Genomic DNA, 27,579 nt, shown 5'->3' with positions numbered 1-27,579 from the left:
GGCAGCACGCTACACAATTTCCTACCCATCAGTTAGTCGTGTATCCTCAAATGTGTTTTACGTTCATGCCAAAAAATACTCTGTGGTGTCATCGCAGTAACAAAGTAAGAGTTCCTTTTAAAATCATATGTCTGTTGATTATGGATATAAATATCTAGGGACTTTTTCTATTGCTTGCAAAGTTTTATGTCACTATTTTTTTTTAATGGTGACTCAAACTGACGACTAATGTGTCAAAACTGCACAACTGCTATGCAAAAAAAAAGAGAGATACGTTTAAAACAAACCTTTGACTGAAAATATATGTGGTCTTTTTAGACTGAGCGAATAGTTTTAGTGAGCACTGAGTGTACCCATGAACAGGTGAATTACTTTCCACTGCAGTGCCGGGTTGAGAGATTTGGGGGGGGATGGGGGTTTCCACCTCCCCGACCTTAACCACTTGTCTCACTCTCTGTCGCCAGCCACCAGTCTGACTAAACTCTTCTCTCCTTTTTAGGCAGAGAGATCTTTATCTTTCTGTCCACCCCTGCATTAGGGGCACAAAGACATTCAAAGATATCTGCCAGGCATTACTCTGAGTCACAGCCCACACAACCACACCACCTGCAGGAATTTTGTAGCATTGCATCATAAGGACAGAATAAAAACCCAGGCGAGAATATGACTGATGCCAGGGGCAGTACGCCTCAGCTGATAGAAGGAACTGTCATAAAAGAACTGAAACACAGAACAAAAACATTCGATTTGAGAATTTGACCCCAAAATCCACCGCTATTGAGCACAGTATCTTGAACTCAGTGCGACATGACAGCTTTCAGTCAAAGACTGTCATATCGGTACAGATGAGGGGATGTGCTGAACGAGACAAAGCCAGCTAAAACAATAGATCAGTAGCAGCTAGGAAGGGGGGGTTGGGTGGTGTCATTTTCTCTTTCTCTGTCCATCTCTTCTCTCCCAGATCTGTAATTCTTGCAACGGCTGAGTGTGGTTGGAGCTGGACAGTAATTGGTCCTTCACGGCTCCGGCCCCTCTTAACCTCTGACCCCTCATCTGAAGAGGAAGTGGGCAATGAAGGGCAGATTCTGGATGATCTTAGTGATGTCACGGCTGCAGATAGATAATGGTGTGGTTGTGAGCACGGGGTAGAAAATGAGAGATCAAGAGAGACAAGTAGGCAAATGCAGGAGAATAATAAGAGAGGTGGTGGAGGATGTCGATGGGCAGAAGCAGGATTATTGGAATCAGCTTGAACACTGGCTTGAAACCCATTGCTAATGTAAATTCACACCAATTTCTGCCAAAATTTTCACTCTTTCGTTTACAGCAGGCCTTTAACATGCAACAAGATACTGTCTTGATAAAACCCAATTACAGTAAATAGGTTTATTGTGTATACGCATACTGTGATTACTATGCCCAAAGAGAAGCTATTCACCTGTGTTTACTTCTAATTATCACTTGAGCACACTGAGCTGCAACTTCTTTGTGCTTAGAATAGCAGAACTGGTGTCAATTGGGAATCTGTCCGCTTCCTGTTGTGTGCATATCCTGTGTATATACATGGGGAATTCCTAAATGCCAAATCCTTTCTACCACAGAATCCCACATTTTCAGGTAGCACGCCCTGTCCTAGCCAGCAGCCGGGACAGAGCAGCAGGCTCGCAGAAGTCAGGAAATAGTCAGAGCCAGTCACTGAGTAGAAATGAAAAATACTGAAAGGCTGTTTTTGAGTGCTGTTGCAAAATGTGAAAATACTGAAAGATATTTTGTTCTATATTCTAGATTTTCTCATTGACATCCCTGTGTTGTACAAAAGCTGTACTTTTCAAACAAGATTCTACTTGTAGATTTTATGCTGTAATTAAACTATGATGGAAATTTTTAAACGTTGCTGCCGTTTTTATTCTTCAATGAAGCTATCCGTGTTATGTACACATGTGCACACATACACACACTGCAATATTTCTCTCATTACTTTTGCACTTTAACCAAAAAAACAAAACAAAACTGTTGTGCAGTTCATGTGTATTTGCATGCTTTTTTTGTGATGTGCTTCTTGAATATTTAATCAGAGCAGAAGTCGATTTGCAGATGGAGGTAAATATATTGTAAAAGCTTGTAACCCCTACCGTATGTTTGACTCCCAACTATACGTGATTAGTGTTTGTTGTGTTTTTGTATTCGTAAATCCAATTCCAGTCTCCCCGAGTCATATGCTTTGTGTCAGTGGCTAGAAACAGACAAACACAGAGAAACAGTTTACTTCGATGTCTTTTACCTAAGCTACCACTTAAATCTAGACTTTAAATAAAAGATTCACCAGACCCCGACACAACACTAAGACATGGTATTAATATTTGTTGTATTTTGCCTCCCCTTGTGTGACTCAATATTCCTTCTTTGTGTGGGTGATTTTATTTTCTTGTCATTGTCTGTGTTTGTCTTTCTGTCTGTGTTTTTCGCTGTCCATAGTAGAGACCCTCTAGTGCAACTAAGGCAGACTGGCTGTTGTGTTATGTGTTTATAGTATCTCTTTGCCTTTATTACTTTAGTATAGAGGAAGAGCTGTTGCCAGGGCAACCGTAGCTTTGACGGGGATTGGGGTGACCATGGGAATTGATGGTACATTTCTAGACCATGCCGCTAATTAAATGCAGTAACTAAAAAGTGACATGTTGGTTTATTTAAACAAGCTTCACTCAACCTTCAATTCTTTTTTTCTCTCCCCCTTTTTTCTCTCTATCCTCCCTCCCTTTCTCTCTCCTTTCAGTGAATGACTTCACGGTGATCCGCAAAAAGTTCAAGTGCCCCTACTGCAGTTTCTCTGCTATGCACCAGTGCATCCTAAAGAGGCACATGCGCTCCCATACTGGTGAGAGGCCCTACCCCTGTGAAATCTGTGGCAAGAAGTTCACCAGAAGGGAGCACATGAAGAGGCACACACTGGTGAGTGCAGGCCTTCATTTACATGTAGGAGGTAGCAAATTACACCTTACTCAAAGTGAAGATTTAAAGATGTTATATATAAGAGACAGACAAAACATTATATATACATTACCGACTCGTTTGTTAATTCCTGTGTAGAAGCTTTGATTTAACATCAATGCTATTACCATCTTGGTTTTTTTGGGGGGGGGAGCCATAAGTGATTTGGACAAAAGGCCAGCTTATTTAGATGCTATAGTGCATTCACAGACACCAGCTACTTAGTTCAAAGCAATCTTAGACAGTATAAAAGATGGACATAGCTACCACTGGGTTCTGAAGTGCCCCTTTTGAAGCCTTGGGATTAACGTTTCTACCATCGCCATCTTGTTGCAAAATACTGGATGTGATGTGAGGTTTACCGCAGACTTTAAAACCACTCTCTTGTTCTTAGCAATTTATTGTGTGTCTTCAGATCACAGAAAATACTCAATTTCGAAACACAGTATGAGCAAGATTTACAAAATAAGCAGAATTTTTTATTCAGTGTGACCCAAAACGAGTGACACAGTGAGTGTATAAACTCTGTGGGAAAGTGTTTACAGAGGTCAAATTAGGAGGCCCTAGATCTCTCTTGAGGGTTTACAGACATTTGACCATCCATCATATGATGTTAGCTTGTCTGCCGGAAATGTTACAATCATGGTCACAACCTAGCTCACAATTTAAGTAAACAAGGCCCCAGTCACAGAGACCTAAAGAGTGGTCCAAAACCATCTCATAATCACCGATCGTGAGTGAAAATATTTGTATTTCCTGACTTGTTATTAGTGGTTGCTGGAGGTTGATGGCAAATGAAAATTGCTAAAGCCCCATGCACACAGGTCTGCAGACTGGTCAATGACCCCCCTGGCAGTCACCTGTTGCCAGCAAATAAATTGTATTCCTCTTCCTCTTTATTTATTCTGTCACTAGCATATTGCTGCAATTGTAATTTGAATGGATTCACATTCAGTTTCAGCTGTGAAGTTGCAGGCTTTTGCTCTTCCACTTGGAATTTAAAAATTTTGCAAAAATGTTGTGTTTCCATCCCACAGGTCCACAGCAAAGACAAGAAGTACGTCTGTAAAGTCTGCAGCCGAGTCTTCATGTCAGCAGCCAGTGTTGGAATCAAGCATGGCTCCCGCCGCCACGGCGTCTGCGCTGATTGCTCTGGCAGAGGCATGGCCGCACTCCTGGACCACAATGGTGAGGTGGGTGGCGATATCTCTCCGGAGGAGGAGCTGTATCCTGGCGACCGTTTCCACGATGACCAAGCAGAGTGTGATGGAGATGGAGAAGGGGAGGAGGAGATGATGGTCGAAGGGGACGGAGAGATGCTGGGAGAAGGGGAGGAAGACAGAGGGAAGTGGAAGGACTCAGGGATGACCGCTGAGACGCACGGAACGCTGGACAATGAGAAAGAGGAGAGTGACTCCTCGGCACAGGAGGGGGAACAGCAGAATGGGAGCGAGAAGGACTTTGCCTGGATCTCATAGAGTCTGTCCGGCTCCTGTTAGTGACCCATCGACCGATCTCTGAAGATCTTTTGTGATCTCTCAGGCAGAATCCTCTGCTCTCTTTACCCATTCGTCCCACTTGGGGCAGGCCTTCCTTTGAGTGGAAATGCTGTAGGGTGATGCGCGACAATGATCTAATACCATTACGAGTAACACTCAAATGCACACATACCGACATGCACACACTTTTACCACACACACACGCACACACACACGCACGCACGCTCTTCTCAACCTTGACTGCCATAGTAGAGGAAGAGATGGCTCAGTGCAAGGCTTTTTCTGCTTACCTCCTTTAATTCTGATGCAGTGTTTTTGTGTTATTTTTCTCGAGGGTTCAGGCCAGAGTCCAGTAGTTTTCTACTCTGTCAAAACAGGAATCAATGGCGGCGCTGCCAAGGACATGGCCAACGCCAGACTGCTATGTATGTTTGCCATCACAATCATCATGGAAATCAAGGATCACTGACAGTGTAGGGAAATAGCCAGGAGGAAGGCTGTCTTGGTCTTATAACTATGACTATAATGCTTCTGGGAAAAGTGTCTCCCTATGAGTGAAGGGGGGGTCTAAATCTATTGCAAAGCTACGTGTGTCAGAGGACCGGGCAGCCCAATGGCACATTGTTGAGTCCTACTGCCACAGACTTGCACTTTAATGACAACTGACTCCTATCAATACCCTGAACCCGTGGTTTACATTTTTGATCTGATCTTTACTTACCTAAACAACTCGGTGACCGCACCTACCTTTAAGGATATACTTTATGTCCTCTTGACTGTTATCACGAAATAGAAATCACTGAATCTTTGTGCAGATTGCTGTTTATATAGCCTATGCCTTTCAGTGGGGTCCTTAATCTTTTCTTCACTTAAGTTTACTGCCTGGTTTCTATTGATCCATTCCAAGAAATACTGGAGTTTTGAGAAATGTACATAAAGTTTTGTTTTGGTTTTGGGGTTGTTTTTTTGGGGGTGGGTGGAAATTTAAAAGGGGCTGTAGGCTGTGCGAGACAGAGAGAGACAGAGAGACCGAAAGATGCTTTTTAGCGTTTCAGCCGTCTTCACCCACAGAGTGGACATCAGTTTCTGCTTCCTGTTTTTAAAATCAATTCAAGCACACAGTGGATGCTCTACACTAATAACTCTTTCCTTCTCTCTCGCTTTCTCTGGTCCAGATTCTCTCACACTGGAGGTTGTGACGATAGGACCTGAGAGCTAAGTCTCTCACACTTAAGGAGGAGCTGCCTTTGTGTAAATTTTTTTTTTGGTTTGTTCGTTTGCCGTGTGCGCGTTTTAAGTGAGTCATGTAATTCCACTTGCTGGAATCAGAATATGCAGACTCTTTCCACGATTCTTTTGCTGATATGCTTTCTCTGGCTTTGCAAGGTTAAAAAAACAAGAAGAATTGCAGAATTGTGCTTGAAATTCAGAGTTTGCTCTTTGCAGAGAGTGTAATTTGACTTTGTTTTGTTTGACAGCTATTTATTGAGAAACCTGTTTGTTTATTTGTGGATTCCTAATTTTCAGAAGTCCTTCCCTTGCTCTCGCCCTCTCTGTACGTGTTGAGTGGAACAGGATGGCTGCTTGTATGCAAGGATGAGTGTCCAGTGGCCAAAAGATATTCTATATTCAGTTCTTAAGATTATTTCCATGTTTTGTTTTGTTTTTTGGTTTGTTTGTTTTCGGCAAAGTTGACAATTCAAGTGAGTCAGATGACATGTCTTATTATTATGAATATCAGAACTATGATTACTTGTCGTTGATGTTACTATTATTAATTATTATTAAGTGCTGGATGCTAAGCTTTATGGTGTGTTCTTTTTTTTTGGATATTTTATATCTTGTATAAGAAAAAAAAAGCTTTTATACTTTGCCTTGTTGTGGACAGCAAGCCATGGGGCTTTTATCAATCTTTTATTGTGCCAGTTTATGCTTTCTCTGTCGTATTTGCTTTTATTTTTATTTCTTCTTTTTTTTTTTTTTTACCAGGGGGGAAAACACATTCACTGTCAAACATCTCTGTTAGATATTGATTGAAACATGTATTCAGCACATGCTTTTGCATCACTAATGTACACTAATTGATTAATATCGAACCAAAAACAATCTAGTAATTTGTATACATAAAGTGCTTTTGTTTCACGGTCTGTGTGTGCAGGTGCTTCTGGATTTATTGTTGTGGTAAACAGTTTTGTTGTTGGGTTGTTTTTATTTTTTTGAACCTGTCATTATTCGTCACAGTTTGGAAAAACAAAAAACAAAAAAGTGCACGTTATGGTATTATTGTGAATATGAAGGGCTGTGTGAAAGGACCAGCTAGCTTTTGAAGACCGCATCCTAAAACCAGGCTGATTCTTTTTCCTTTCTTTTTTCTGGCTACTGCTGTGTCTCACGCCTTTGATGACACGCAATCAAGTAGAAATGCAATGTGCAGACGAAACACGTCTATCGGACAGTAGAGCGTTGAGTCCACATGCTGTATTCCTATATGTCAGTGCTTTCCTGGCTTGACCCCAGTTCATTTACATAAAGGGAAAGAGTGCTGCAGTAGTAACTCTGGGAAACATTTTGTTGCCAGTGCTGGTCGCACACATTTGGCCTCTTCTGTAGGTGCCATGGACTGCACTTCCCATCAGCCCCTGCTGAGAGACTCTCAGTACAGTGAGATTTGTGATGCTTTCTTTATGTCTGACAGATATCTTTATTTTATTTGCATTATTTATTGTGCTTTTGTTTGACCCACTTATCAAACAGTTGTACTTTTCTGGGGTGAAAAAAAAAGAAGAAAGACAATGGGGTAGAATATGTTTATGAATGTCAATGGTGGGTGTGGAAGGAGCCCATAATCGGTGGCAAATCTCTGTCCTGTGGTGCTGTTTTGGCCCCTGAGAGGCATCTGGATGTATGTGTGACTCCCCCGGCCCCCGCGCTCTTCTCACGATCTGTACTGTACGTCTTCTTCCTCATTCTGGGTTGTACTTCAGGAAAACGTCTGCCATCAACCCCTCAATATGTGCCTCAATGACATTTCACCTGTGTGCTTGCAAGAGTGTTTGTTTCCAAGAGACGACTGAATATTTGTAACTCAATGGATAGAGATTATCGAGATGCGACCGATCAGATTAGAGGGCCGAAACGTTCGAGGATTTTGAAAACTTCAAAGAGACAAATCATGATGGGCGACCAGATTCTCCTTCCCACTGTGTGTTGATGACCTTTTGTGCCCTGATTCTGTGGTCTTAACTGCATGCCTATGTTCATTTTGTCATACCAAAGCGGCATCTTCGGCATCTGCACACAACTGTCTCATTCCACACGATGCAAAACTGGAATTTTTTGCTCTATTGCAGATGAATATGGGTATTCTTAGACATGTACAAATTGCAATCCTCATTTAGCCTGTATAGCTTGATTCACACGTGCAAATCATGAAGCCATAGATATGGGTATATCTATATTATACTATATTTCAAAATTGGCGCTTTTTACTTTAGATTTTGTTCTTCTACTAAGAGTGATGTGTGTATACCTTCATATATATAAATTTATATTACTATTATATATTATTTATTTTCTCCCTCAAGTTTCAGAGGGTCTCTGATTTGTAAAAGGTCGCACTTGAAGCTTGAGGTTTGTTTATTTTCATTGGGAATATTGTTCAATATGATGCTGACTTTATATTATCATAATCCTGTGTTTGTAACAAAATGTGCTAAATAATCAAAAAAAAAACCTGTCCTGTTTTTACACCTGTTTTGTTTTGGGCAGATTTTAAGTGCTCTTGTGCTGATATTTTTTTGGTTGATAGTACTGATCACAAAACATTTTTACAGTCAACCATGAGCCTCCTGTTTTGATGTTGGGACAGGCCCGCCAGCCGTCCAAGCCTCTTTCTAATTCATGTTTAGTGGAAGAATTAGCTTGACTATTATTTGCAAAAACCAATCAGTCTCAATAAATTTTGAAATTGCTGCTGTAAAGAAGTGACCAGTGTGTGCTGTGCCTTTTGTTTTCATGAACACAGCTAATAGCAATGGTGCTGTCACACCACCTGTTGTCCACAAGGGGGAGGAATACACAAGTCAAAAGACAGCCGAGGTAGCAAAAGCAGAAGGAATGAATCCACTGTTGCCTTTGAAGCTTACACTTCGATAGTCATAGTCATCTTCATATAAACAAATGAACCCGATGACAAGGCTGCTTCCATTTAGGTTTTATTTTCCTTTCTGTCACATTACATCACAGAGATCACATTATCGACATCATACATGTTTCATCCATCTTTCCAAGCTCTCGTCATGAGCTTGACATTCACACAAATACTCCTTGAGTGCACCACTCCTCAGAAAGTGCTTCCTCCATGTGCGTGGGACTGCTGATGAGGACCAGAGGCCAAGCCCACACACAGGAGAAATCTTGCCCTCCAGTGAAGACCCAAGACTGACGTCAAGTTTCCCACAAAATGCTCTTAGCACTGTGTGTTTGTGTGTGTTACGGGTTGCAATGAGCATTTTTACATCTGGTGAAAAACAGACTACATCAGCCTTGGGTTATTGGATACTTGGAGGGGAAATCTAACACATAAAACCCTTCAGTGTTGTATCTCCTAACGAAAAAGAAAAAAAGGGGGGGAAATGAGCGATACTAGACATGCAAAATAACCTCAAACTCAACCAGACAATCAATCAATCAATCGAGAAATAAAAAGCAAAGGTTGGTTTTTATGCCAGCCAGCGTAAGGCTCAGTAAAAACACGAGATGGTACGGGGAAAAAATAGGTCATCGGATGAGAGAAGTGACAGACGGAGTAAACTCCCAGACAAACAACACAGCAAAGTAGTAGAAGAAGCAGAGAACTGTGTAGAGCTGCCATTGCAATGCATTACATTTGATTTGGAAGGAGATCTATTGGCTTTGCTGCTGCTGGTTTACAGACGACATTCACAAAAGCACCACATCAATTTTGACGTAATTGAAAAAAACAAAAAAAGAACAAAACAACAGCAAAACAAAGGCTTTCTGATGCACATTTCAAGGGTTTAGTTTAGCTTAATATACTGGGTAAAGGCTTGGGTGTGACCACAATAAAGCTGGACAGGACAAGAACAGGAAGTGGAAAAGGTGATCGGGAAAATCGCTGTAGTAAAAAGGAAGTGGAAAGGATATGTTTTTTTGTTTTTTGTTTGTTTTTATGTGAGAAGTTGGAAGACACTAAAAGCATGCCATCTATTGGAATGTGCAAGGCAGGATCAAAAATTTCCATGGTGCCCCATGATGAAGGTTATCCTGCCTAACAAAACTTAACATCAAATCCACAAACAACACCTCTGACAATGATAACCACACAGAAAAACAAAAAAAAATGCCAGGGTAAAAGAACAGCAACAGTGTGAACGTCACCAAAAAGCAAGTTAGTTCTTGTTCCATTGTAAAGCGTTTCATTGCACAAAGTAGGATAGTAAAGCAATACTGCAAGGTCGTGCCATTTTATATGATTTAGCACTGCGGCAACAGCTGTCTGTGGGTGTTAAAGATTTGGATACCAAAAATCAGGACATGTTAAAGGTTCACTACAGGCCAATACCAACTAGCCAGCAACTATTACAACAACAAGAACAAAACAAAAAAAAGACTTTATACTTTTTTTTTTTTATAGGTTTTACATTCAACATGTTTTGTTTTTCTCCCCTTTGCCTCTAAGCTACAATATACATTGAATCTGTTCACTATAACTTCTCAAACAACTTTAAAAATGAAAGAAAAACATTCGGTACTGTAAAAAAAAAAATTCCTTTTCATATGACAGTTACAACAAACAAAAGAAAAGCGATATATGAAAAAAAACCCACAACAACCTCACGGTTCTCTTTATGTTGCATATGTACAAAAAAGCCCTGAAAATGCACAAAACCATCTATATCGTCACTGCTTTCCATCTACTGCTAATGTGCACACCCACAAACAGTCAACTTCTATCTCCATCTCTCATTATGTAGCTGAAAAGGGGTAATAGCTGATCTTGTCACCACAAATGTTCTCTTGTCTAACACAAGAGCAATTTTGTTCCCATGTTTTTACCCAAGATTCACTCAAAGAACAAAACTCCTAATAAAACAAGTCTAGGGACTTACCCTCACACGCCAGTTTAGTGCAACTTAAGAAAAAACAAAAAACCTGCCTCTGTGGCAGGCAGAGGGTCATACTAGCTTAACAGGTGCTAAAAGTCCCATTCTCTGCCTGCTAAAGCGCTGGCCTGTAACCGCCGTTGGTGGAATCTGAAAGTGCTTGCACTGCGGATGGGGAGGAGAGAGAGAGAGAGAGAGAAAGAGCTAAAATGGGGTGCATTTGACACTAACCCAAAGCTCAGCGAAGGATACAAAATAAAAAAGTGGTATCCAGCACTAATAACATATGTACATGTTACTTTTTTCAGCAAAATGTAAAGAAGCAGGAACTTGTTTTTAAGTAAAGGAAGCACAAGGCTGAGCTTTGTGGATAAAAATTGTACTGTGAAAAGAAACTCCAGGCAATAAAACACTGTAAAGCATTTGTTATCAAGCTGATAATGTGTAGCTACTGGCTAAAACTGGTGTTTTCCCATCACTGAGACAAGGCTGGTGCTGCGTTCATCCCTTGGCACTCTTCCAAGGAAAGGCAAAGTGACTACCGAGTACCTCACTGTACTTCCAGTACCACGCTCCTAAAGCTGGCAGCACTGCCGTGTTTAGTACAACAACTCTGACACAGAGTGCAAGACACTGACTCTCAGGATCACGTGCTAATAATGGGGAACCGCAGAGGTTCGCAACCCCTGCCCCTGACACCCCATTTATTCCATCAGGCAGTGACGATACGCCTCCCACCCACGACCCCGCCCAAAACAAAATACCCCTTTCACTTAAAAAGTTTCGTATATAAAATTTTCAGTTATAAAAACGCGTCTTTGCACAGTGCAACCTAGTGCAACTTGATTAGTTCAGTATATCTTTTCCTTTTTGTGTTCTCTTCATTGGCACTTGGTGAAATGGTTAATTTTCTGACGTTAGAGGCCTGCTGACCTAGCTTATGTGAGATGCCACTGGAATAATGCTTTTCTTTTAAAAGGTGGGGAAATTAATGTTCAATAACAACAATAAGTGCTCGTGTGTGTTTAATGCTAGAAGGGGGAAGTGCTACCATACACAGTGGGGGAAATTATTATTTCATCCCTTGCTGTATTTACAAGTTTGCTCACTTACAAAGAAATAAACAGTGGCTAATTTTTAAGGGAGAATACCAACAAACCAAAAAAAAAAACCAAAACAAAAAATCCCCCCCCCCCAAAAAACACCAACATTACATAAACATCATAAATTTACTTGCAATCAGTGAGTGAAATAAGCATCTACTACAACCCAGCCAGAGTTCAGGCTCCAACAGATTGGCTATGTGCCCATGTGGCATACAGATTACAGCCAATCAGTTAGAGATAGTCCTTTATCTCCACTGATTGGCTGCACTAGACCTGCACTAGGCTGGAATGAGCTACAAGACCATCAGTAGGAAGGTTGGTGAGAAAGTGACAACTGCTGGTGTGATTTTTGGGAAATGGAAGAAATATAAAATGACTCAATCGCCCTCAGTCTGGAGCTCCTTGCAGGATCCTGCCTCACAGTGTGAGGATGATCATGAAAAAGGTGGTGGATTAGCCCAAAACTACACGTGAAGAGTTTGTTAATGATCTGAAGACAGTTGGGATCACAGTCACCAAAAATACCATTGGTAACACACTAGTACGCTGTAATAGACTGAAATGTTGCAGCACCTACAAGGTCCCCCTGCTCACGTAGACCCATCTTAAGTTTGCCAGTGAACATCTAAGTGATTCACAGCAGGCTTTGGAGAAAGTGCTGCAGTGAGGCATCAACGCAACCTGTCATGTTTGGAGGAACAGAAATGCTGAGTATCACTCAAAGAAAACCATCCCTACAGTCAGAGGTGGAAACATTATGCTTTGGTGCTGTCTTTCTGCTAAGAGCACAGGGCAACTTCACCGCATTAAAGGGGCCAATGGACAAGGATGTGTACTGTAAAATCTTGGAAGAGAGCCTCCATCAGTCAGCCAGAACACTGAAGATGGCTCGTTTAATTAATATCAAAAACAGATCACTACATAGATTACTCATGTCATTTATTTGTCAATTATAAGTGCTTTTTGCCATTGACGCTCACAATTTAAAGCTAGTTAACCTTTAAACAGGGACAACCTAAAAAATATCTTGTTTTTATTTTGCTCTCTGTTGCTTATTTCAGATAAATGGGATTTTAAGACGTAACCATTTACTTTAAATTTCCAGTAGTGATGTAAAACGTCCTTAAAGGGGCTATGTTGAGCGGGAAAAAAGAACAATAAAGAATTTAACCTTCTAAAAATCTCCCACTTATATTTTATCTAAAGCATGGAAACCTTGGCCTCTCCTTTACTCTTATAGGCCTAATCTGAAAAGTAAGACTTCATTTTGGTAAAATATTGCTACATTAATTGTTTACATAAATCAGTCAATCTACAAAAACCCTGCCCCGCACTGACTTGACTTAATCCTGCTTATTTATTTCCAAATGTTACACCAGAGCAAAAGATAATTTCAGACCTATGAAATTAACTGTGGTGTGCAATGCTGGTTAATGCTAACTATTCCAAATATGGCAGAGTGAGTAACCTGTCCTCTTAAAACTGTAAGAATATGAATTAGAGCGCCTGATTGTCATCATCAGGTGGCAATCAAGTCAGATAATAAGTCAGACTGTAAGTTAAAGTTTCAAAGGGCAGTTCTCATTCACGTATCGTCGTGGTAAACAATCTCTTTAAGAGCATCAGCTGTTAGAAGAAAAAACTATCAGCCTTTCAGCCTCAACTCAACCACAAAGCAAGACAGATGATAATCAATCCTGCAACTCTGCCAATTGCACAGTGAATCTACTTGTTGCGTCAGCAACTCATTGCTGAAAATAAACTACACAGTATAAGAAACAGATGTCCACTTTTTTTTGTTACCGTGACACTTTAAAAGAAGGTGCATATTTCTAAAAGTAGAGAGAAGAGCAGAGGGAAATACATATCTTGAAAACATTTTGGTGCATCACAGGAAATATTTTTGTACCACTTAGTGTGAAGGGTTTTTGTGCAGCTTTGCAAAACAAATATAGCTGTTTGGCTACTCTGAATCTGTGTAACAAACTAGTTGTTTGATACTGGACAAAACGCATTTCGACATGCAGTCAGCCAGACTGCTGAAGACAGAGATGGTAGAGCTTACGCCAAATCTGCTGGCTGTAAGTGAACAGGCTTTTTGCACCTGGTAGGTTTGGAGTCCCTTAAACAGTGACACTGAGAAACAGATATGCTACAGAGGTCTTACAAAGCACATCAGGTGTTAACCCATGATCCGACTCAAAAACAGTAGCTTGCATGATGCTCTTCTGATAAACAACAGAGCATGCCCAAAAGCTTATTTGTAGTCTTTAAACAATGCCTTGAGTTGAAGCAATTTGAAAACAAAAACTCAAATCAAAAGGCTTATAATCGAATTTAAATGTTTCTTTTTTTTTCCTTAACTCAACAGAGTGAAAATGTTTCAGTCTTAGAACAAAGTATCCAAACCTGCATAAAGATTTTTTTTCTCTCTCTCTCGAGAAGTTTTTTTAAAATGTTTGTTTTGAAGCATCAGTTTTGTTTTGTCTTTGTGTTTGGAAACGGAAAAGAGTGAAGGCGAAACCCACTGCTGGGCTGGAGGAAGCAGTGCTGAGAACTCCATTGTGAAGAGACTCCCCTTATTTCCTCAGTGGAAGTGTCCACCTCGCTGTCGCTCCTAGAGGGGAAGAGCTCATATCGCAGACCGAGGAAGGGGACTTTATTAGTCGGTGAATCTCTGACAGGCCTTTTTCCAACGACAGGCTGTGCACCACATGTCTCTCTTCTCCATGCCGTACACCTTTCGGCACTTCTTCGCCTCCCCACGGGGTTTCCTTGGTAACAGCAGATGTGACAGCATAAGGACATGCACATAGACATCCAGACACACACATGGGCAAACGGCAAACATGTACGTACAATGTGCTTAAAGGTGAGTAGGTACAGTATCTCTCTTTTAAATAATTCAGTGATTCAGTACAAGAACACCATTTTTGAAGAGGCCGATATTATTATACCTATACACATGTAATATCTGACATGGTTCAGCACCTTGAAGAGTAACACAGGCTTTTGGCGGTGCACAATTATAATTACACATATGATCCAAACGCCATTATAAGAATTTAAAACAGTCAAACTACTTATCAGCAGAATTAAATACCCAGCCCAATAACATCACACAGGTACGAATGTAATCACATTCACGTTTCAGAAAGTATATTAGTGCAAGCAGCAGTTTTATTCATTTAACCTACTGTGACCCACTGAAATGATAATAGCTTTGTAGCTACAATAGCCAAAATCTTTCATTTTAGTTCCCAGCCTGAGGAGTTTGCATGGACTTCCTGCAGACTCCTCTAAGGGAACTAATGGGAAGTGTGTTGAAAGCATAGACAATTAAAAAAAGGTGGACGCAGGTATCATGACGTCACCAACTGGTTTCTGAAGTCCAGTTTTACACCCTCGAAATGAGCGTTTCTTGCCATCTGACAAGGAGGGGCACGTCTGACTGTGAAACCATGTGCTTTGTCGGCTATTGACTTGTGTTTTACAAGTTGTTAGCCAATGACTACGCGGTTTCATACCATTGATAATGCTCCATTTTTTACAGTATGGCCAAGATTTTCAAAATCTTATTTTTTTACTTCAGTATGAGCTAAAACAGGTGAGTGAGCCCATAAACTCACCAGGCAAGTATTTACAAAGGTCAAAACAGAGAGTCATTTCCCCATAGATTTCTATAGAACCATAAGTCTTTTAGCAACCACAGCTTTCGCCATCTGGTGGCCTTTAGATAGAATGCAGGTTTAATTTTTATAACCCAGATGCTACGTAGATGCTTTTTACTGTATATATTTGTAAGCAAAAGTAAGAAAAAAATGCAAAAGAAAGAAAAGATTTCACATTTGATATCAAATGCTGAATCTGCAAACAGAGAGAAAGAGCCAGTCATTCACACTCCCATCCACACCTATAACCAATTTATAACACCTTTAGAACACACATGCACACTTCACACAGAAAAGCACCAGCTGACCAACAGTTTAAAATCCCAAACATTCTTCCTATGAAGCAAAAGTACTTTTAGCACTTTGACTCAAGCAGACTTAATCAGCACTCTAAGTAAATTGTGGATGCATACCTGGCTCCTTGTGTTGATTTAGGCGATGGCATAATCAGTGGGTGGTTCTTGTTAACAATGGCGTGTGAGCTAGGTGCTGGCTGCCGCTTTTCTCCAATGCTAACTGTACGAACATGAGTTGTTGCCCCCTGTAAAAGAGTCATTAAGTCAATACTCAAAATCATACTGACAGAGAGCAGACCAGCTTCATCAAGAGAAATGATCAGATATCAAATACTGATTGAACAGACACATGATGTTTATGCAGTTACAACCACACAATGATGACAGCTGAAAAACAGAAAGACACAACCTGGATTTTTCTGCCCCTGTCTTAATGAACTACAGTACCTTAGTGTAGCACAAGACCACATCGTGTCACTCCTGTTAGTTAATAATAGGACAAAAAAAGAACAATTGGATAACACAAGATTTGAACAATGTCAGCTGGTCTGATGATTGCCAATTTCTGCTGCCTGCAGATCGTAGAGTGTGATTTCAGCTTAAACAGCATGAAAGCATGCCGCCTTCTATCACTGGACTCCTGAGAAACTTTTTAAAATTCATCACTTCAACAAAGCCTTCAACCTCTAGACTTTTTGATTATTTATACTCTTTTGTAAAGTGTCCTTGGGTTTCTTGAAAGGTGCTATACAAATCTAAATTATTAATATTAAATCAACAGTTCAGGCTGCTACTGATGGTGTAATGGTGTGTTGCTATACTTGGGTTCCATAGTATCAAACTAATCATACTAATCATAACTAAAACAGCATGACATGAGTATTGCTGAGTATTGTTTCTGATCACGTCAATCTCTTCAGGATTCTGGTGAACCAATTCTATCATGACTGCTTCCAGTAAGATAATGCAGCATGTCACAAAGGTCAAATCATCTCAAACTGGTTTCTTAAACAGGACAGTGAGTTCTTTGTATTCAAAGGGCCTCCACAGTCATCAGATCTCAATCCAATAGAGGTAGTGGGATATAGTGGAGATTCACATCATGGATGTGCAGCCAACAAATCTGCAGCACCCGTAGGATGCCATCATGCCAATATGCACTAAAATGTCAGAGGGATGTTTCCATCACCTCATTGAATCTATGCCATAAAAAATTAGGCACTTCTACAGAAAAAAGAGAGCAACGCAGTACTAGCAAGGCGTACCTAATGAAGTGGCAGGTGAACATACTGTTCAGTGGTCTGAGCACCCTTTGGCAAATTACATATATTTCTGAAGTGAAAAGTAAAAATAGCAGTCTTTTCTTTGCATTTTAATGCAGAATTAATGTTCATTTGATATACCCAAAGAAATTAAAAATACAACAACAAAATACCAATCTAAAAAGTCATTTTTATATGTCTATGTTTTTCACTGTTTTTGATTACTAAGAGAAACAAGATCACTTTGTGGAGCAGTGTACTGTGCAACACCTATAAAACACACACACACAGGTTTATCACAAATATACAAATGACATTTAAATTTTGCATTTGTTTGGTTCAGACACTGGCACGAGCATGACTTAAAAGTTCTCTGCAACACAACCGTAACAAAACAGGGGAAACTGCCTTTCCATAATTACTCTGCTCCTTCTTCCAGCTCCAATTTTTCCTACCAGTGGGAAAACTACCACTATCTACAGTGGAAGACAAAAGAACTCTGCTTTTCTTTTGCTGGTTGTGCAATCGAGCCTTCATTCAAAGTGGTGGTAAACTCTGTTGGTATCATGTTATAGCCATTGCACTGAGCAAACAAATTGTATTAGATAATGATCATTTGAAACCAACAGAGTCGTCAACTGCTTTAGGTACAGAAACAAAGACTGACACTTCTCTGTATAAAAAGAACATAGCGTAAAGAAGCAAGGACAGGAAAAACAAAAAAGTGAAAAAAGCTTCCATGAAAAGAGCAGTGGAGAAGTTAAGATGAAGTTAAAAGGGTTGTGAGATAAAGCCTCACTCACCGGGATGCCTTTAAAAATGACAGGAGGGGACTGCCACGACACACTGATGCCATTGCCAGTCCCAGTTCCAGGCCCGATCCCATTACCACTGCCTATCCCAGCCAGCTCAGGACCCACTGGGATACTCACTGGAGCGGTGGCCTGGAACATGGACAGCCACCCCACATAGCCAGGAGAAGACACAACAGAAACGAGAAGGGATGGGAAATGAGCAAAGAGAAACAGAAAATAAGAGATCACAGAGGGAATAGGTTGTATAAATTAGAAAGGAAGGCATATCTTCAGCTTTTAATCTGAAAGGTGCCTTAAACTAAATACTGATCACAAATGTACAACAAAACTGCTAATATTTTTAAATTCACACAAATAAAAAGATTTGAGTGAAAACTTTAGTTAACCAAAACTGGCAGGCACTTGCAAAATGTTGCACAAACGGCAGTATAAGGAATAGCAGGAAGAATATGAAGTTAGGATAAATAAAAGAGTACGCATACAGTACAATACAGAGAAAATGAAGTAGTCCTATTCAGTTTCTTTGCATAAAAGAAACATTGCTGTTTCTTTAATATGTGTATTCAGTTGTCATGGCAACTAAAAGTGTGATCCTGCCTGAAGCCAATGAAAAGGACTGAATTCTGTGAATTCCTAAAGTATTTAAACTTTAACCAAACTTCCAGCTGACACCATGTAATTTTACCTTCAAGGACGGGTCAATAGAAACGGCGCATAGACAGGCAAGGAAGGCCAATGAGAAGAGGTTTAAGAAGGCATAGACACCTAAAACAGGACTACACAGGACTTTAACCATGATCTGAAAATCTAATAACTAAAACTTTTCTGATATCAAAATGAGCAAAAACTGGATTCGGACTTCATTCGTCATGTGAACTTCTGTCAATATTTGCCAGAAAGTTTTGCTTCTCTCCTTGTTACATACTCCCACACTGGCGTAGGAGCTAAGTAACTCACCCTGGCCTCTTTATTTATTCATTTATTTATTTGTTTGTTTTCACTGATTTGAAAAACTGCCTCTGCACATTCCACATATTAGAATACTGAATCCTGGATTTATCTTTGCTGTACTTGCCAAATGTTTAATGTTTTGTCTTGGTTTATTTATTTATTATTTTTTTAAATGCAGCTTCAGCTATTCTGTGTGTCTTGTCTCGCGCTGAATGTGAATTACCTGGTAGGCATGGTCAGTGCGGATGTGGCAGAGTGTGGAGGGAGCTGACTGACTGAGCAGTGAAGGGGCGTGGCACTGCGAACCATTCATGTTGATGTGCTTGGAGTGAGGGACATCGGTGAGCGGTGGAGGGAAGATGGGCGGCGGACCGGCTGTGGTTGGGGAAGTGGGTGTGAGGTTGGACAAGCCCTCCGTGAGGCTGTCCATGTTGACCTCAATCTCTGAGTAGTAGAAGTCCTCTTCTCCATCACTGTAGTCAGAGTCGCTGCTTCGCCTACAGGGGAAGGTTATATATTCCCGATTTAAAATAAACATTTAAATTGTTTTTTAAGAAAAACTGTAAACATACAAGTGATAATGATAAGAAACCACAAACAGGCTCTCAATACATTACGACGGAATCAAGATAGACACCTATAAATACGGATAGACAAGTTGTTGATTATAACAAAAAAAAGTGTACTCTCTCCAACAGAAGGGGGCAGTATAACCCAGTGTGCTGCAAAGGTCCTTAAACATACAAGCTGGGAATTAAACTAACAAAAACAAAAACTAAGTACAACGCCCACAAGAGAAAATAATCCTTCGAGTAACAGTGTCTCTTTCTCTTAACTTAGAATTGCATAAAGGTATGAAATCGCTTTCAAGCCTTCTGTTAGTGATTTCTGATTACCCAAGGCGTACCTGCTGCACAGCAAAAACAGCCACAGCATGACTCATCAATGCCAGTTGACCATATATAATATAATGTGATGTCTTGCAAAAGAAACAACATCTCCATGCACTGTAATAAATTATGGGTTAAGCTGAGAAAAATTGGTCTTAACTGGGCAATGCACAGTTGCAGTCATAATTATTCACCTCCATAAACTTGTGATGTGAATACAATGTGAATACATTTTTCCTTTTGTAATATTCACCTAACCTTTTATGTGCCCTTTGCTTAAGAATGTAGAATCTTCCTTCAAGCACTGCCTTTTTTGGTGTAATCAATTTAGTCTTTCTATCTTTTGAGACAGATCATTTATCTTTGCTGTACTTGCTTCTTGGCTTAAACACCTGTATTTTCAGGATTTATATCTGCACAGCAGGTCTAAATCCCCTAAAAAAAAAATCTTATTTTTGAGCAGTTAGAAATTCATGCCAGAAAATGAAAATGTTTTACTTGTAAACCTTTGCATACGTTCCATGGCTGAATGGTTTTTGATAGCAAATGTGCCTGTGAGCACCTGTGCAGAGGCACAGTAATTCAATAGCCCAGTTGGACACCATCCAAACTGTGGCAATGTGTGTCACTTTTCTTGTCTTACCACACTATTTTAAAATCACAAGGTATGGGAGTATTATCTGGAGCTGCAGAAAAGAGATTACTAACACAAACAGAAAACACAGCTTTAAACAATGACAGCTTCACAAAAAAGAATATCCGTGTGATCTCTTGAGATTATAAAACACATGACGGTGGCATGGGTATGTTTAGGTATTTAGCTAAGAAAAGCATGGTGCTAAGTGCATGATACACACAATATAAAAAAAAAACAACTATCTTTGAGAGCCTACAATTTTCTAATCATTTAATCGTTTTTTTAAACATCTGACAGCACAACATGAATATGCAGCTGTAATCTGGTCATATTTTACACAAATACAGTCTGCTGAGCCCTGAAGGCAGTAACTCAACACTGTGTGGGTTTACTTTGTGATGACTACCAACTAACCCCAGGTGGATGGTGCGGATGTGTCGCTGGATCCCTGAGGAGGTGCTGAGGACCTTTTCACAGTTCTTCCACAAGCACTTGAACATGACCTTCATTGAGTTCTGCAAGAGACGTTTACCAAAAACAAAACTAAAGTTAGCTGGCTGTTGCAAAATCTTAGCAGTTGTGCTCTGGTTTCTGAGTGAGAATCAAGCTGCAATTAAAACAATAAATAAATGAACACATTTTCTGCATAACTCAGTTATGCATGGGATGGCCTGTGTGGCCTCCTCAATAAGAACTGCTCTGTTGAGAAAGAGTAAGAGTACAGTGGGAACTCTTTGGGATGGAATGGGGATATATAGCACAGGAAATAATTCGGTGATTACATAAAAGGCTGGTCACACTGTTTAACAAAACATTCAAGACCTCTCACAAAACTAGACGTGTAATTTGGAAATTTTTCTCATAGCTGATCCTCTTGTTTTTTTTGTGATTTTACCAAAAGAAAGAACAACAAAAGAACAAAACATAAGACCTTAGTTCATTTAAATGGGAAGCTGTTAGTTGATGAGAGATAGATTGCCACTTTTTATTTTGACTTATTTTCTTTTTCCACATATCAGGCCCTGGCAGCTGTCCCTTTAGCAGGCAGGGACTTGCATTGCTGCTAATGAAAGACAGTGGGTGAAAGACAGTGGGTGTGTGCTTTTATTACCTTCCAATAGCCTCTGGAGAAAAAAGGGCAAGAAGAAGAGAACTGAGGGAGGGAGCCCGAGAGACAGAGGAAGCAGGGCAAGAGAAACGAGTTTAAAGCAGGTTTTTAACAATAGTTACATTAACTTTCTCCTGCACCGCTATTCCTCTGAACTACTTCTCACTGACTCCTACAGCATACACTTACCCCTAAACCCTTCAAAAACACAAGAGGCCAAACTCCTAAACTCTTTGACTGCTGCTAGCTTTATGCACGTACCCCATGAAGCTGTTTACAACAAAAAGTACACAGCAAAGCTAATCTGTAATCCTACAAACAATCACAAATCACTTAATTCTCAAAGTGTTTTTCTTGCCTCTTACCACAGTAACATTAAGACTAGTGAATGTCATGTTAAATAATCCTCTTAATTCAATGCCCGCACAAAAATCAGACAGCCTAAAATCCAGTGGGGGTAGTTGCTGTTAAGAGTTTGTGACAGCTATGTCACAACACAAAGCTAACCAGCAAATTAGCCAACCTTTAAGCCCACTTCCACACAACTTGTTTTTCTATACTTGCCCCAGCATCATCCTACTTAATTTCCTGTCTGCTTATCTATAGAATGGCATGTCCTTGGAGTCTCTATGGTTTTCATATATTCACTGCTGCCTCACTCCAGGGAGGCTCAATTGCAAACTCCCACATATACAGTATATGAGCTCTCCTTTGTCACCGTATGGCCGGAGGAAATATTGAGATTGATTTCTCCTTCTGCTGCTACCCTGTGCATCAGTTCTCCTTTCCGTCTTTATACCCTCCAACTGCCCTCATTTTTATGCATCCCTTGCATGCTTACTTCCTGCTGTTCATTCCTACACAGTCTGCCGATTTTCTTTCATTGTTATAAAACCCTACCACCTCTTTCCCTGAAAGGACTGAAAAGGCAATTGGAAGCTACTTGACAGCAAAAACATTTTGCTGTTCTGGACTGCTTCTGTAGTACAAAACGGAGGAGGTGAAGTAAAAGCAAGAATATAATCAATCGTCCACACAACCAGAGAGTGGCAGGCCATATGTAAGAGGTTATTTAACCTGCCTAGTGCTTATGTTTGACTGTTTGTGTTGTGGATTTTCTATCTCCTACCTAGTACTTAAAAATTAGAAAGGTACAGAGCTGTTTGTATACAAGCTCAGCTTGATTTACTATCTTCAGGATGTACTCTATATATTTAGCCTAGACATGTGTTAAATGCTCTTACCCTATAACAGCTGGGATAGCCTCCTGGCCCCTGGGACCCTAAGTTGGACAAGTGGTTAAGAAAATAGATGGACAGATGGGTGGATGAACCACTGATTATTTCCTATTCAAAACTAAAATTGAATCTGCTTTTTCCTCTTTTAAACTTCTCTATGAAACTTTATCAAGTTGACAACAGTCACTTCACGGGGCTTTATATTGTGAGGTAGAGACCCTACAATAATACAGCAAACACTCCCGCAATCAGACGACCCACTAAGAGCAAGCGCTTGGCAACAGCAGGAAGGAAAAACTCCCTTTTAATGGGAAGAAACCTCTGGCAGAACCAACCTCAGTGCAGCCATCTGCTGCAATCAGCTGGGGGTGAGAGGAGTGAGACAGGACAAAATACATGCTGTGGAAACACAGTGTGGTGTATAAACACAGAGTGAAAAAAAGGTCAAGAAGAAGAAATGCTCAGTGCACTATTGGAAGCCCCCAGCAGCCTACACCAAATCTAAACACAAACTGTAATCATCAGGTGTACTAAGGTGTAGTGAGGTGAAAAAAAAAACTGTTGAGACCAAAACAAAGTCCAAGCTGCAGAGGTGTGACACCACTGCCTCAAGCCTCAAGCCGCTTGGATGCCACAAAACTGCCCAAGTTAAGAAAGAAAGTCAGGACGTAAGCGTTTATCTTTACCTTTCGCTTCCGAGGTATGGGGTCTTCAAACATGAAGTGCGGGCTCTCTGTGACATCCTCACTGCCATCATCACCCTGGGACGAGAGCGGGAAGCTCTTGTTTGTATCGTTTAAAAGTGGTGGGGACGGAGTGGAGGGGACTGAATGGTCACTGGCATCCCAGCTCCAGTTGCCGCTGGTCGAACTGCTGTAGCTAGCTGACAGCACCTCTTTCCAAGCTCTGCCGGCCGGCTCGGGGGCTGTAGTTTATACAACACAACAACTTATTGTTATTGGCAAGACGTGACTGAAATGAGGATGTTTTATGTTTGAAGACATACAAATTTGACCATGAACTAAGAGCCAAATGTGAACCAGTGAGGTATGAGAAAAAAATAGAAGTTCTGAGAACAGGTCCATAAAAACAGCAAACTTAGCTCATTTAAATCTGGCCATCTCATGGATGAGAAGACAGCTTTGAGCTTCCAACACAGCTGGTATTTTCAAATCACTTCCCGTCATCTTCTGACCATGCTGCATACCAGAGTGCCAGCTCAGAACACTTTGAGTTTTTTTGGCCAGACAACATAACAATTTTCATTCATCATATGGGCCCCTCATTAGATTTGCCTCCTGCAACTTTCTCCATTCCCCAAAAATAACAATGAAATTGAAGGGCAGCAGTTTTGGCACACTGGACCAGATTCAGTGGCCATCGCAGACACAAATTAAGTGGACAGCTGCCCTACAAAAAAACAAAAACAACCAACAGTCCAGGGGGTGCACAAGAAGATGGCCTTGAACAGGACAACCAATTTTAACTTGATCTGTTATAAGAACTCTTTGATAATACCTCTCAATTTTAAATTTGTATTACTGGAAACATAATATTGGGGCTCTCTTGCAAAACAATCCCAATTCTAATGTCACAAAATAATTAAAACATATGTCTTAATCTGTAAACCTTAGAAGCTTATTTCCACAAATTATATAATATCTAAAACAATGGATTCTTTACTACACCACATATTTTTTAGCTACTGTATACTGAAACTTCAACCATTGAGTCCAAACTTTCTTTACTTCCCAGAACAAACACTATACGATTTCCAGTGTGTAGGCCCAGAAACCCTTTCAATACATTTGTTAATTTGTTGATCAATTATATAGTGCTTTAAGACTTGATTATCACAATGGCTTTATCTGACTTTTAATCAGGCAAATTATAGTGAAAAACACAGAGCAAGGACTAATATCATACATTTTGGAGAGACCTTCTACAATTCAATAACTGTTTCCCATATAAATATAAAGAGATAAGGGTTATCAAACTATTTTTCAGAATTATCAAGGGGCTTCAGTGGACTGTGTGTTTTCACACAAAAAATATAAAAATAAAAATAGGATATCCAATCCTGTCTCAACTCATAAAAACAAAAACCTGCCACTTTTTTAAACAACCAAATGCACCAGGAGCTAAACAAATAAATAAATAAACAATTTAATTTTTAAGTTATAAAAATATAAGGAAAGGTTTTGGAGGTTGCATTAAATAAAAAAAAAACTATCCAATCTCAACAGGGATCCATACAGCCATGGATACTTTTTATAAAAGCACCACTGTGATTTACCACAGAGTAATCAAGCAACACCCCCTTTCTGAAATATTTTGTCAAATAAGCATTTCATCAAGCATTGCAATCATAAACTCACAGCATCCTCTGATCTGATCTAATGACTGCATCACAGATCATTTCTAAAATGAAAGCTTACAGTTCTTGGTTTATTTCTATTATGTCCGAAATGGTGCAGCAGTGTCAACAGGGTGCTTCTAGCCTTTAGAGATAAAAACTATAGAAGCTCTTCCTGAGAGCAAAAAACCAGCAGCCCGGGTTTAGCGCTGAGCTAAAAAGCTGTCAGGACTTTGACCGTCTGGTGGTTGGCATGGTAATAGCAACCACAGCAACACTGGAAACAGCAAAAGGAGCTGTGGTGAAATGGTCAAGGCTAAACAGTTGGCAGTAAGTGCTGGGCTTGGGTAAACATACATGCATGGAAAGATGATGGAATAAAGTGCTAATAACACTGCGTGACCCTTCTCTGGGATAAATACATGTTAACACATCAACGAGTCAGCAGCTCAGCCTGTGTCAGGGTAAACTAACATCAAGTGATTTGTGATGAGCACCGTCCCCAGCGAGCAACACAAAGTGAATGTCCTTGATTTTGTTAAACACAGTGGATGAGTCAGTGTGTGACAAAGCAGCTTGCACTCAAGGAGCAGTAGGTGCATGGGTGCATGAATGCAACTGATGCCGAGCCAATGGTGTTACCTGTGGGTGCAGACGAAGGGTAATGCACCAAAGGTGATGTGGACAGTGAGGTCAGGACGGTGGCAGCCATCACCTCCTTATCAGCGTGACCTGACGGCTTCCTGAAAAATAAAAATGCACACTGAGCACAAGAAACATATCTGGTGTAGTTTTAAGGGGTACTCTTGTCTAACCAACCCCATGCTCTATTAAACAGAGGTTTGTCTGTTTTTCAGAGTATTGGAAAATATTTAAGGAAAAAAAAAGTTTAACCTTGTCCCCAGAGAAACATACAATTCTCTATATAGCCACAAAATACAAACTGTGATGTTAGAAGAAATTTACATTAGGAGGTAAACAAGTCCAACAAGCAGCCAGAAGACAGAGAGATATGTAATTTCATGTACAGTAAATCTTAGACAACTTACTATTGTGTGTGTTCAAATATGTGCTTGTGTGCATATATACAAACACGGGGACAAAGCCTCTAGAGTGAAAGTGTTTTGTGGTGTGTTTCTGCACAGCTTGTGCAACCTCGCTTAGAGGGGAGAACCATGCTTTTTGCTCAGTTCCTTCTCAGAACGCCCCAAGCAAAGCAATCCAACCTCATCTTAAATCTTATTCATACTACCCACTTGAACTGACACCAGAAAACATTCACAAACACAGGCACAGACAGCCTAAACAGTGTGCTTTGGCATAAGGCATTCTTGTTAAAAAAAAAAGAAAAGAAAAAAGATCCTGCAAAGACAAATAAGCTTATCTGCTTCAGACACACACTTATTATTCCTGTTGGTTCTATTTAAGACTTCTACTGTCCTTGAAAGCAAAATGTGGGGAAAACTATTTGAGGCCAGGCCAAGCGTTCATCCCCACACAGTTGTTCACATTTGCACACACATAAACAGATTTCAATTCTCATGTAACATCCTGAAAAAGATATACCAGTGTCCGTACCATATGTATGTAAATAAATATAAATCCAAATTTACCGATCTGTGCTATACACAGTAGACACATACTCATATTCTCATAGAGAATAGAGTCTGCAGCTTTAAGAGCTCTAGTCCCGCCCCAGACTTCTTCACTACACAACCAGAGTAAACTGGTTTGAGGCATTTTCTCAGCCAAGCCCTAAGCCCTGGCAGAGATCCACTCTTGAATTCTCGGTGCGCGTACACACACACACACACACACACACACACAAAACACAAACTTCATGCTGGAATCAACAAACAAGAGAAGTACGTTTCAAAATCAGCAAGTCTACGTGTATCTGCGCACATTCACACACATTTTCAAATGAGAAGTCTCTAAAACATTTTACACACGCAGAAAAAAAGTTTAAAAAGTGCCTAAGCTCCCACGCTGATGAGAATGCGTCGGATAGGAAGCAAACAGATCAAAATGGAATGTACCCGATACGGAGGAATCTTTCAGCCAGTCTGAGCACAAATGTGCTCCCACAAAAGTTGTTGGTTTTACTCTCCAGCATCCCAAAACTTGTGTGTGTTTGTGAATTCAACGCAGACATTTGGAAAAATGGTAGGATATACTCTATAATATTCAAATACTGCCAAGATAGAAGCCATGGTCACACACACACACACACACACACACACACACAGAGGACAAGAGATAAAGAGATAACAAGATTAGCTGTGTCCTATTGCAGTCATTAGCCTTGTTTTCAGCAATAACTCGGGCCAACCAGGGACATACTTCTGATTTTCCTCCATCTCTCGTTTAATAAAATCCATCTATAAAATTTGTGTTAGGGCTCTTGGTTACCTTCCATTTGGCCTTCATATAGTGCAGTACTCTGATAGCATACCACTGACAGTCATGCATGTCTGTTTTCTGGTGTGTGGCCTTAGCAAGAGAGATTAGGAAAAACAAACACAAACTGGGAGGACAACAATCCCTGTAGTTGATGTATGGCCTCATTCAAACTTTGATATTCCCCTCTCGTACACATTGATATAGACACACCCATTCCAGCACACCCCAGCACTC

General features: G+C 40.3%; 2 protein-coding genes across 3 annotated transcripts in view; one reads left to right on the top strand and one right to left on the bottom strand.

Moving 5' to 3' along the window:
• Window positions 1-4,487, top strand: part of zbtb46 (zinc finger and BTB domain containing 46) — a 59,230-nt gene extending 54,743 nt beyond the window's left edge. The window contains exons 8-9 of the mRNA XM_085344655.1: window positions 2,774-2,949; window positions 4,026-4,487. Of these exons, the coding sequence (XP_085200781.1) occupies window positions 2,774-2,949; window positions 4,026-4,466 (617 nt within the window). The 3' untranslated portion in view covers window positions 4,467-4,487. The remainder of the gene's footprint in view (window positions 1-2,773; window positions 2,950-4,025) is intronic.
• A 4,202-nt stretch (window positions 4,488-8,689) lies between these two features.
• The window catches only part of slc2a4rg (SLC2A4 regulator), a 40,450-nt gene continuing 21,560 nt past the window's right edge, over window positions 8,690-27,579 (bottom strand). The window contains exons 3-9 of one of the 2 annotated variants that reach the window (XM_085345137.1): window positions 25,585-25,685; window positions 23,273-23,511; window positions 20,655-20,755; window positions 18,937-19,210; window positions 17,751-17,891; window positions 15,803-15,930; window positions 8,690-14,492 (exon numbers count right to left, since the gene is read on the bottom strand). In XM_085345137.1, coding sequence (XP_085201263.1) covers window positions 14,381-14,492; window positions 15,803-15,930; window positions 17,751-17,891; window positions 18,937-19,210; window positions 20,655-20,755; window positions 23,273-23,511; window positions 25,585-25,685 — 1,096 coding nt within the window. In that variant the 3' untranslated portion in view covers window positions 8,690-14,380. The remainder of the gene's footprint in view (window positions 14,493-15,802; window positions 15,931-17,750; window positions 17,892-18,936; window positions 19,211-20,654; window positions 20,756-23,272; window positions 23,512-25,584; window positions 25,686-27,579) is intronic. The other variant, XM_085345138.1, reaches the window with a different exon arrangement.

The sequence above is a fragment of the Diplotaxodon limnothrissa genome, linkage group LG20 (assembly GCF_057381915.1).
Source record: "Diplotaxodon limnothrissa isolate DT_005_m linkage group LG20, D_limnothrissa_male_GT1.1, whole genome shotgun sequence".
Classification (NCBI taxonomy): domain Eukaryota; kingdom Metazoa; phylum Chordata; class Actinopteri; order Cichliformes; family Cichlidae; genus Diplotaxodon; species Diplotaxodon limnothrissa.
Note: the sequence above shows the minus strand (reverse complement) of the source record. Positions and strands in the feature narration are given on the sequence as shown.